Raw genomic sequence first — 12,342 nt, 5'->3', positions numbered from 1 at the left:
GCCAGCTCCTGAAGAATCTGCAAGCTGAAAAAAAAATAAGCCTTTGCTGGATAAAACACTACAGAAGAAACTCTTATTGGCATAAATAGGGAGTTAAGTGCTGGCAAACACTTTTATTTCAGGGAGTGACAGTGTCTTTTATTTCCTCAGAAATCCTCCCTTTCTCCAAAAGACAAGGGTTTTTCAGCTGAAGTGCCACTAACCTGGATTCAGGAGAAAAGCAGCGTTTAGAAATGCCTTTCTCTTGTTCTTACCTCTAAACTGTCCCTACCACCCAGTGCAGATTTCTTATTGTTTATTGCTTGGCCCATTGCTCTTTGTTTTATCATCTAGGTGGCCCCCGGAGGAGGGGCTGATCCCTCTGATTAGGGATGTCCTGTGCTAATTGTAGCATTTAATTTGATTCTGTGGAATAGCCGAAAATCACTTCCCACAGCTTCAAGTCTCTCCTTGTCAGGCACATCATGGGGCCTCCCAAGCTGCTCAGGGAGGCACACACTGCTGCACACTGCTGTATTTATCATTCCTCTCCATTACCCAACTGGGCCCTAAAGATGGAGAGATGCTGATGTTTTGTGCCAGAAACATCAGCAAAAAGGTATAAAAAATTCTCACCAGCCTTTTCTTTCCATCCTCTGGGGGCACAGCACAGTTTGGGATAAACTGTTCTAAAGATGACTTTTACTATGTTTTTCCTTCAGTAAGTCTGATTTTTTTTTTTTTTTTATTCAATCTAAACTGGGCCCAGAATATTTTTCTGGAAGATTACCCCTTCTTGTTTTTCCTTCCTTGTAATTCACATCCCTCCTTAAATCCTATGCCAAAGGGACACTCATGGACCAGAAACTGCATCAAACATGAAAGGAATGTGAAAATTAATAATCAAGAAGCCAAAGCCTGGAGCGAACCTAAGTGTGGTATCAGAACTGAGCTGAACAACCATCCACAGATGAATGGCAGCCCATCCTGCTTCAGTCTGAAATGGAGATGAAAAGGAAGACACCTACTCCATGCCCGTGGCACTTCTTGCTACAGCTTTCAGAGTCAAAGATGATGGATGTGTTCTGGCAGCGTCCCTCAAAGCAAACCTGCAGAGAAAGGGTCAAAAAACTTAGTGTTAACTCATTGGGTTATGTACCATATTACTGCCTTACTATTTTGTGACTTGCAGGGTCCCAGACTCCTTGGCAAAACAAGCAATACCATGGGCAGGACAACAGGCCACGAAGTTAACCTGGTTTCCAAGCAAACATTTAATCACTACCCTAAATCCCAGATAATGCACGTCAGAGAACTCAGAAATTGATAGCTTGGCCATGCCCGTGTGGCAAGTCTGTGGAGGAGCTCCCAGGGGTCTTGATTTCTAACTGTGTGTCACCTCAAGCAAGACATCCTCAACCAACTAGCAAATCCCAAGCGTACCACTGGCCCTGGACTTCATCTGGCAAAGACTTAAGGTATAGCCTTTGGTGTGTATTCTTCCATTACTTCTCAGAAACCTGTAAGAAATGATTTTTCTCTTGCTTTACTCAATCAGTGGCTTCATAGCCATAAAGCACTTTCCAGGTGGAAAAGTGACACCTTGAACCTCCCCAAAACCATTGCAGCCAGGCCGGTACCTACATGATGGCTCCCACATTTTGTTCCCGTCAGCACCAAGCCAGGATCCAGCATCTCCTTTTCTTCACTTTCAGATCTGTACACGTGGGTCCCTCGGCACCTCAGCTCTGTCCTCTGCATGCGGATAGTTGTGTCTATGGCCACTGCATTGGACTGCAGGGGTTTGGAAGCAGAGCTCTGGCACTGGATCTTCCCACATTTAGCATCTCTGATTTCAAAGGAAAGGCTAAAGTGATTATTTCTGGCTTGCTGGATGTTTTGCAGCTACCAGCTTTACAGGTAAATTAAAGCAGCAGTGTTGAGTCATTGTTCAATGTCAAAAGAACAAGTATCTCCCAAGAGTTGGCCCAAGCAACAGGGTCTGGTGGGTACTGATAGTACCAGTTCACTGTCCCTGAGGGTAGGCCAGCCCCAACAAAATCACACATAAGACTAAGTTTTTGTTTCAGTTAAAAAGCTACATTTAAATTACAGATTTGAAAATCCCCTCTTCTGTTGCTTTGAAAAAATATCAACTAGATGTTTTAAAATGCAAGAGGCAGGGAAAATGGTAAACCTAAAGCTGCAGTTGTAAGGGCTTTAAGTCCAATGAGGATGCAGCTGGTTTCCCAAAAAGCAGAGGGAGGGAGTGAAACCAAAGCATGGATCAGTTTTATCTACTGGCCCGTAATTTTGTAATATATAAAACCATCTCCTCCAATAAGCAACGCTTTGCTGCCACTCTGCTTTCTACCTCATCTCACACTTCCTGTAGTTGCCGTAGATGTCCTTCCCACAGTTCCCGTAAATGTCTCCAGCAGCATTAACCTTCTCAAAGCAGGCGTCTGGTGCCGGCCTTGCTCCTGCATGGAAAAGATTCACGTGGCTGATTCCTGTGGAGCCTGACAGCCCAACTCACCCCATGCCAACCGCTCAATTGTTCTTCCTCTGGGGTGGTTTGAGCATGGGGAATTTTTGCTGCCTCCTGCAAGCGAGCAAGGCAGGAGAAAAGGCTCCTCAGACTTTGCTACCAGTAACAGGTATGGAAGGTACTACTGCTTTACACAGAGTGAATAATAGTACGGTGCCACATAATATTGTCTGTTCAAAGGACAATGTATTTTGCTGCAAGTAGTGTCCTTACCAGGCCCCCACAGCTGCAAGCACTGGTCTTTATATGTGAGACACATGCCACTGTAGCAATACGCCTCTCCTCCGTCACAGGAAGACCCATCGATTTGGTAAGAGTTGGGGGGGCAAAACGGTGACTCGCCAGTGCAGTATTCTGGGAGGTCACAGAGTCCTGATCTTTCCCTGCAGAGAGTTCCTGGAGACATCAGCTAAAAATATACAAAGGGGAAAAAAAATGAATTCTTGTTCGGCTCCTTTGTGGTTTCATGTCTGCACAATGACTCCCTAGTAGTAGTAAGAAAAAAATCTTTTGTACATCTCTTCACCCACATTGTTTTAGGTTTTTTTGAGGTCAGCAGTGATCCAGGTGACTCTTTAACTTCACTAACTGGGTGAGCTGTGTAGAATCAAATCAATGACTGGATCCCTTCCCCAGGTAGCACTGAGATCATGCACAGAAAGTACAGCTGCTAGATCTCAAGGGGACATCGATCCATCTCCCTCTACTCTAGGGTAGGATCTGATTTACCTAAACCATTTCTGACAGATGTTTGTGTAATCCATTCCCCAAAACCTCCCTGTTGTTGAAGTTTGTTTCAGTGTTTGACTGTCATTTCTGCTGGAGACATTTTCCTAATGTGTAACTTATGTCTCCTTTGCTTATGACTTTACCCGTTCATTCTTGGACATGGAAGGGCATACACAGTCACATCTAGGAGGTTTTCCAAGTCTTTTCTGAAAAAAAGTGAGTGCATGTGGATTCCTGGAAAATTATTTTTCACACGCTCGAGGTAGGTCAGTAAGAGCATGTAGTCAATGTACAAACACAAAAATGGGCTTAAGGGAAATGTTCACCTATGTTCATTTTTGAGATAATTGATTGTCAAAGCTTGAGCTCTTTGGCTCAAAAATCAGAAACACATTTTAACCAGCCTTCTGATTCATCCCATCCTTAAGTGTTTCAGAGAGGCAGTGTGACTTCACTCCAGCAGCATTCACAGCTCATCTTAAGTTATCACAGGAGTCAATTAAATTAGTCAGCTAGAAGAAAACACCCCACTAGTTTGATTACTCATAGCTGTTGTACCTAATAATCAGACCACGTTGTGTGCAGGTGAGGAGCTGAACTCCATGTTTGGCTGTGTCTGCTCCCCTTTCCCCTCTATTTTTCAGCCTCACACTTCCACCACCATTATTAGGAAAACCCAGAGGTCCTACCTTGCACTGGTGACAGCAGCTGCCATGGGCACATTCGGCACCCAGCTTCAGGGAGCAAGTGCTGGCGTCGCAGCAGGGGTTATTGCATTCCTGCAAGACAGTGAGATGCAGCAGAGTTTACAAGGCAGATGTTCAAGACAAGAACGTGCCAGAGCATCGAAGTGTGAGGCTGACGCTAATCTGTTCTTGTACATGATGAATTACATGCAAACAAGGTAACAGCCGTCCTTCCACAATGAGCTTATGATACCCAGCATGTGCTGAATTATGGTACTGCATAACCGCATCCTCCGCTGGACTGACTGGGTACCATAGGTTGTGCTCGTTACATCTGATGAGTTGCTAGTTCCAGCTCTCTTTTGTCTTATTAGGAAAAGTGTGGCTCTGGGGAAGTGAGATGCAGCGCCAAGAGAAGCCCCATCCTTATCAAGAATGGAGCTGCAGGTAAAGTGAACTTATTATACAGGAAACTGCAACATCCGAGATCACTTCTTTTCTTTTTAAAACGAATTTTTCATTACCTCTGCTCAGCCACAGATTACACTATCCCTCAGTTCTGGGATGCATTGTGCTACACACTGTGAATTTAGTTAGGCACGATACTTTACAACCTTGATTTACTTTGTGTATACATTTACATGCAGGGAAGGTATGCATATCTCCTGCATGAACAAGAGCTCTTTACATATCACATAACTGTATTTGCAAAACACATACTAAAACCATTGTGTCCCACTAAACCCCAAATGGATGGATCTAAACAATTGTTACCTCCACCTCTCCACAGTCACACTCCTCCCCCTCTTCCAAGTAGCCATTCCCACATTTCTTTCCACCATACATTTTTTTGGTATCCGGCATATTGGACAGACACATCCCTCCACCAGACTGCAGATACTTCTCCAGCTCTTTCCTATTGCACTGGTTGAACACCTTGGGGAATGGGTGCCTGAATATGGACAGTGTAGAAAAACATCAAGACAGATCTGGGCAACGGTTTAGAGAACCAAAAACGAGCACATGTAAATCCTGACAAGTGCTAAAGTGCATCATGATTTTGTGTGCCTGTTCAAAATCAGATCCATCTGGATTACATTTGAAGGTAAGGTGAGATTGCACTGCAAGACTGTCTAGTAATATAATGACCTTAAAAAATAAACTTTATTGAAACAAAATACATTGAGTTAGATTTGACTTTGATAGCTGACAAGTATGGCTGTCCTTACCTGCTCAATACTGAAGCTGTGGTTTATTCCTAACTGCTTGAACAAGGCTGAGAATCCAGCACTCAGATTGTGAATAACTGCTTGTGAATCTAACTGCTAAAAATATTTCTGTTTTCTATCTACTGCCTCATTGCAAAGGATGTGAATATTTTCTGTTACGTGAGTTACTAATTTCTGTTGCTACAATGCCAGAACCTATGCAATCCATAGATGACAGTGCATATGCGAGTTCATGTTGTGTGTTCTACTTGCATGCCACTATGTTTTCACCTCTCACCTAAATGTTTTTCCTTATTTGAAGGAAATCATGCATGTAAAAGAAGATATCTATGGAGAAAATTTTGTTAAAACCTGCTGAACCCCAAGGAGGAAGGCTTGAGGAAACAGGGAATGTGGCTTTAAGTGAATGCGTTCATCTGAACTTTTTATGTAAATGAATTATAGAAGCTGTTGTGATTTCTCGTCCAAAAAGAGCTCTGGAATCCCTGTGGGTTTCCAGAATCACTCTCATTTCCCTCTTCTCTCAAAGCAACTATTTCTTCCCTTTTAAACACAGGCTTTCTGTGGCTTATTGAAACCAAGCATTATTCTTAAGACAACATGTAGTTGGTCTGTTTTCATGTCTTCTGACTTAGAAACATAGCCCTATTGCTGTGCCTTTTAATAAAAATCAGTTATTTCCTGAAACAATCCTTTTTTCTCTTTTTACCACATTACAACCCATGTTAGCTTTTGCATGAGATGCTTTAGAAACCCTATCAACTATATATCTACGTATCTCATCTGCAACACAGAAATGAAACCCATGTAAACCTCTACAGGCCAAGGTCACACATGTTGCAGTCACCCCTCACTTCTCTGTACTCGCTGGCAACAGGCAGTCCAGGTTTTGCAGAAGGACGTGTGCATACATGCATTGAACTTGCTTTGGGGTGATGGATCATTTGTTATGACAGAGTGGGAAGCATAAACTCAGAGACGAGGGATTAGGGGGGTCCTGAGACAGTCTCTCAGGCACAGAAGATGATAGGCAAATTTTCCATTTTACCAGACAGTTTAGAGCTCCTCTTCTAAATTCTGCCAGGTCCCTACATTAACTAAGGCAAATCTCAGGCAGGAATAAATTCATTGGAATTTAGCAAATTGCTACTGAAACATGAGCCAGGGTTTGCCCAGCAGTATCTTCTCTACAAACACGCTGGCTCCAACAGGCAGCAACAGACCCACCGTCAGTCTGCGTTTCTAGCTCTTACTCCATCAAGGCTCTTGTAACGAAGCCCTTTGCATTTTTCTGTGAGACCCTGTAAGACGAACTCACCCAGTTGCAGAAGCCATGATGCAGCCTCCGTCTTCTGCAGGGGTAGTACAGCAGCCAGCTGAATCATGATTCATGCCAAAATTGTGTCCCATCTCATGGGCAATGGTAGCAGCAACACCAAGGGCATTATCAGAGTGATCCTGTGCAAGGTCAAAGAGGCACGTCAGCATTTTGCCTGAGCCTGTCCTGTGCACCTCTGAAACAGTGAGGTAAGCAGCACTTCTCGTTTCTACATGTAGAAGACATCTACTGAAGGTATTCCTGCCTATGAGAGGGTGAGCTAGAGGTCTTCATGGGAATTACTTTCTTCCTGGGCTTTAGGAGGCATCTATCCTATGTATTCACTGCTGGCAAGAAACATCATATTAGGTATTAGCAATTACTTACCATGTTTACTCCTCCTGACTGGAAATCAGAACACATGGACATCACGGGAGCCAAGCCTACTGTGGTACCTTGGAAAGGCACACCCCTAAAATCAACCCAGAAAGACCATGAAATGGCACTGAGGCGCTTGAGAAGGCAAGGTAGAAAAATGCATCCTGCAGTCCACAGCTTTATACATACACAGTGTCAGGTGAATACATTTTCTTTAGTAGCATCTTCAAGTATAGGACATTATAGCAGAGCTACAAAGCCTTAAGACCTATTTTTCTTGGACTACTACTTTGTTTTATGGGCCAACCATCCAATCCTATTTTTTATAACTGTCTAGTGCCAAAAAAGTGCTTCTGCTGAGCTCTGCAACAAGCACAGAAAAGATTATTTCAGGATCCTTAATTGGGTACTGTTTGTGAATATTTAATTTACCTTAAGCCTGATATTTGCCATCTTGGGATTCAGGGACCTGACAGAGTACTAGATAACATCTTTGAGGTACAGCCATGCTCAGCTCCTGCCTGGTGAGCGGGAATTCTGCACTGTCCCTGCCCACATGTCTAAGATGGGACCTCTGGAAATTGTGCTCAGGACACGATCAGGTGAAGATGAAGCACAGTAATGTTAAAGGGAAAAAACATCCAATCAGCCAAGAAAACAAGGGAAAAGGCACTGTATCTCTGCATTTCAGTCCTACAGGTTTCTCCTCTGACTCACCACTATTTACTGATGGATGAATTACCATGGACGAGGTAAGGAGGTCTAACGGTTGCTGCAAATTTTTCTTCCAATGACAACTGCACTGCTGGCCTTAGCTACTGGCACTACTGAGATCAGCAGGATGAGTCACAGGCCATCAGCTAGCTCCCAGGGTGGTGTCCCCTCTGTCTCAGCAGGATGAGTTGGGAATGAATGCCTTCCACAAAGGGCTTAGCTCCCCTTTACAGGTCTTGCTTATGGTTCAGATTTTCTTGAAATTGTACACATAGCAGTGACAGATCACGTGCAGCTGCTCATGATACACACACACAATAAAGATGATGCACTTTGAGGCATGTGTATTGAGGCTGCTGCATAGCCTGGGACCTCCACTTCTCTGAATGTGGTTGTGCTCTGGGTGTCAGAGCTTAATGCTGGCTGAGGAGCCACTACATAAATCTGCCACTATGAATCTTAGAACGATATAATCTTACATATTGATTTCCCACCCAACCAACCAACTTGTCAGAAACAGGTTATTTCAGGAGAAATAAACTTACGTGATTAGTTGGGCGTTATCGTGTTTTCTGTGCAAACGCTCCTTGCTACTCCAGGCCAGAAAGGACTTCAGGGTGGAGTAGGGATTCTCAGTTACATCACATTTATTCCAATTACTCCATATCTCCAGCCCCACCAAGGCAATCCGGATATTCAGGGATCTGTAAAACTAAGATACAGGAAGGAAAAGAGACGACAAAATGAGCACCACTAATTTATTTGACTGTGTTTTAAATCTTCAGTATAAATCCTACTAAATGCTACTACAGATACACATGTCGAAAGAATATGCTTCCTCTGGAACTGCATTGGAACTTAGCGCCACAGCTCTGCAGAGAGGAATGTGCACCACCACAAACCTAAACTTGATTGAACTAGAGATGCTGAACTTTCATTTTTAAATGAACGACAAAGAGATAATCTAGAGAAACAAAGACTGGAGACTGACATCATGTTTATCTTTAGATATGTCAAAATTCCTCAAAAGAGGAAGGAAATAATCTGCTGCCCACGTCAAGTACCAACAGGACAAATCTTCATGGCGGTGGGGTGAAGGGAGTAGTAGAAGGAGTTTAAGGAAAGAAGAGGCGTATGAAGGAAGTAGATCTGAAAAGTAGTGAAGTTTACTTCAGCAGCATTGGGTATCACTGCAAGGATGACCTCTGAAGGCGCTTTCCAGCTCTACTTGCCAAGATTTCTACAATGTGAAGTAAATACCTTAGTCTCTTGTCAAAAGCAGTATTTAGGTAACACAGTTAACACAGAGATGTATTAAAACACAGAGATGCTCATGCTGGCTCCAAGGTAAGGAATGGAGACTCCCCCACCCCATCCTTGATGTCCAACAACAGAATTGTTTGTCAGATGCTCTACGCTCCCCAAGTCACTGGGGAGAACTGTTGAAACATTATTCTGTCTCCCAAGAAAGCAGTCTTCTTCCGCCACAATTAATTCTCATAATTCATGATTTGGACTTTGCTTTCCACAGTTCACACACACCTGATCTCACCTTATCTACGTAATTAGCAGCCTCCACTAATTTAAGCCTTGTTGCTTCAATGCTGAAGTGATGCTTCTGAAACTGAACAAAATGAAGATGTCAGGGAGCACAAAGGCAACTAGAAAGAGCTGAAATTTGTTTTAAAAAGTCACGTTACTCTGGGAATAAGAAGGTAACAATGAAGCAAAGCCCAAAAGCCTTCCTTCACTGTACATCTGACTACAAGCCCACCCATACATATGTATTCAGAATCCGCCCACGCATACACGTATATTCAGAATCCATGCCTGGCATCTCACTGCAGTGATGTTGCTCAAATGGTGGTAGTAACACAGTGGAGCAATCCAAACTCATCAGAGCCCCCAGAGCCAGGGGCTGACAAAGAACTGACAAATGTGCCAGGTAAAATACATGGGAACATGACCTCATGCCTGAGGTCAAGGCTGCCATACTGCTCACGACAACTCACTCATCCAGTGCATGGGGATGCATCTCACTCATCCAATGAATTTGCCTATTAAAACAACCTGGCAATTACCAAGTTAATTTTAGCAAACTGATTCCAGCAATTTAAGTTGCAAAATGTTTAGATTTTTGTTAAACAGGCAACAAAATCTAGGACCTTTCTCCTAGTGAGGGAGACAGTAAAGTAAGGGCAGTTGAGGATGACACTGCGAGGGTGTCTACCCCAGCTCATCTAATCAGATGGTGAACAACATATGGCAGTTCCTGGGTATAATGTGTTTTCTCATAGTTTCCCTGGTATCCTGGTGCCTAATAGAGAAACCAGAATAGGTTCTGCCTCTTTAGTTTTGTTCAGAATAAATGATAGCCCAGAGCACTACGTGGCTTTCACTACCGGAGTTTCAAGTTGTAAATTATGAATAGGACCAGCTTGACTCCCATCTGTGCTGGAGATTAAATGATCAGCAAAAACTGCACGGTTTGCACTGTCAGTAAGTATGCATGGTGTGCCATCCAGGCTGGGGATGGGAGAGGGATTGCTGACTTCACTGGGTCTCTTCCAGCCCTATTCTATGATCTAGAGCCTTAAAAGTGTCTATTTATATATCTGCCAGCAGCTCAGAGCAGAGGATAATCACGGTTATCTTCTCCAGAGATTAAGTGTACTGCAGAGGTAGAAGCACATCATTCCTGGAAACTCACAACTCACCCTAGGCTGAAGGCAGTCTTTCACCAATAACCAGGGCTGACCACTGGTACCTTGGGAGGCCAGAACTGACCTCCAACCCTAGTCCTTCATCCAAATCACAACCCGCATCTCTTCCCTGGCCACTGATGGCTGATAGTGGTGACAGAGGGGTCATGGCTGCTAGGAAAAAAGTGACCAAGACACAGCTCTCCATCTGCTGGTGGGGGCAGGACCATTGGTATGGCAAGAAGTTTCAGCTCCAGCTGCCCTCCCTGCCCCAGGAGATGCTGTGGGTGGGATGCTTGCTCTGGGCCCGATGCTCAGTTGGTATAAACATGATCCCTTTTCTTACCTCTGCATAATCAGCCACAAGCAGAAGCTCCACATACTTTGTAGCCTGCAGAGTCTCTCGTTTCACCTGCAGCAGCAGCAACACAGTTTACTTCCCCAATTTCCCCCCAAAAATTCTTCACAAAACATATGTACATGTCATTTTTCCCAGTTTGTTTTTCATGGGCCACTCACTCCACACTATCATACACAGGGACCTCCAGATGTAACTGATTTACAGAAACTAACTATGACAAGTAGTTACTACAAGTGCACATGTGCCTGTCCTCTGCCCACCCACTTGTTCATGTATCAGATGCACAAACCTGGGCAGGAACAGCTACAGCCCAGATTCCTCACACTGCACAATGGTCCCCAACACTCATTTATTTCCCTGCTGGAGCCACTATTTGGCAACCAGCTTGCTACAGACACTCTTAAATATTCTTCATTTCACTTTCTGAGCTATGCTCCCAGAGAACAACACACTCCTCCAGCTTGGAATGGGTGGGAAACTTGGAGCATCATGCATGGAAGCAGTTTGAGCCCTTCTCACCCTCTGGTGGAGTGGTTTCATCCCAGTTGTGAAGTCCCTGAGCCAGTCTTCAGCTGCGCCCCCATTGCCCTGGTAGCCACAGGCTCCTTTCTGCAACTTCAGGTCATCCAACCTGTAGATCAAGTGTTGGTTTGGGCTGTCGGGAACCGGCTCTAAGATATAGCTGGAATTGCTGCTCAATACGATAAGTCCTCTGTTGAAACAAGAAGTAGTAAGAGGGAAAGTTAGTTACTGTCACAGCAACCAGAGACAAATCCTTCTTCTGCTACTGAGTTCCCGTTCAGCCCTAGCAAGGCACTTATCCTTATCAGGCCATTCAGTTCGTCAATAAAAAAGATGGGAATATTTTGAGTTCAGAGGGGGGAATCCCCCAGCTTGTGTATATTAAAATTTATTCAGTGGGCCTCAGACATTCAATCAAGGGGCTATTGGAGCATGTGCTGCAACAGTGCTAACCTGAGAAGTACTGGGGTTTTTAAAGTTCACCTTTTTCTTTAGTGGCAGTGGAAGCTTTTCAACCCATTGAAGAAATTTTTCTTCTACAGAACTGACCTAAAAAAGTGAAGATTTTGTTTGTCAACAGCAAAACCCACATTTCTCTCTGTGACTTGCACATATGGTTTTCTCAATGAGCATGTTTCACGCAGGAGAGCTGGAAATCTGTGTTTGATGCCCTCTAGAAGATGTGTGGCTCGACGGGCAGCACACCTCCCTGTGAAGGCTCAGAGAGAAAACAGCCGTATGTGCTCAGCTCCTGTGCCTCCCTGGCTATTAGAAAATAATGTCGAGTTGCCAGCACATGCTCACACTTCAGGGGTGCAGGAACCCTACTGCATGTGCATACCAAGATAACTCTATCTCCTCTGCAGTTGGAAGGGAGAGCCTAGGAAAACACAGGCTGGCAGAAGCAAGGCACACCTGTGACAACTTTTGCTTTTGGATTATTTATTGCAAGCCACAGGTGGCTGCACTGTCCTGTTTATCTCGCTGGGCTCTTTGGCCTGTGCTACATCCACTTAAGATGTCTCAGGTTTGCTTTGGCACGGGCTGTTTCCTGGCTGGAGCCAGTCCCATCAGCACTGCTCGAGAGCAGATGACCACTAACATCAATAAAGCCTGTGTGGTGTTTTGGAAACAAACTCTGAGCTGATGTAAATGAGTGCAGCTCCTTGGTCG

General features: G+C 44.2%; 1 protein-coding gene across 1 annotated transcript in view; it reads right to left on the bottom strand.

Moving 5' to 3' along the window:
• Positions 1-12,342, bottom strand: part of ADAM19 (ADAM metallopeptidase domain 19) — a 32,798-nt gene that overhangs the window by 4,856 nt on the left and 15,600 nt on the right. The window contains exons 6-17 of the mRNA XM_086471128.1: positions 11,167-11,359; positions 10,633-10,698; positions 9,137-9,208; positions 8,130-8,296; positions 6,880-6,964; positions 6,493-6,632; positions 4,720-4,897; positions 3,949-4,038; positions 2,744-2,939; positions 2,354-2,462; positions 1,624-1,828; positions 1,008-1,088 (exon numbers count right to left, since the gene is read on the bottom strand). Coding sequence (XP_086327254.1) covers positions 1,008-1,088; positions 1,624-1,828; positions 2,354-2,462; positions 2,744-2,939; positions 3,949-4,038; positions 4,720-4,897; positions 6,493-6,632; positions 6,880-6,964; positions 8,130-8,296; positions 9,137-9,208; positions 10,633-10,698; positions 11,167-11,359 — 1,582 coding nt within the window. The remainder of the gene's footprint in view (positions 1-1,007; positions 1,089-1,623; positions 1,829-2,353; positions 2,463-2,743; positions 2,940-3,948; positions 4,039-4,719; positions 4,898-6,492; positions 6,633-6,879; positions 6,965-8,129; positions 8,297-9,136; positions 9,209-10,632; positions 10,699-11,166; positions 11,360-12,342) is intronic.

This window comes from Leptosomus discolor, chromosome 10, assembly GCF_034619465.1.
Source record: "Leptosomus discolor isolate bLepDis1 chromosome 10, bLepDis1.hap2, whole genome shotgun sequence".
NCBI lineage: Eukaryota > Metazoa > Chordata > Aves > Leptosomiformes > Leptosomidae > Leptosomus > Leptosomus discolor.
Note: the sequence above shows the minus strand (reverse complement) of the source record. Positions and strands in the feature narration are given on the sequence as shown.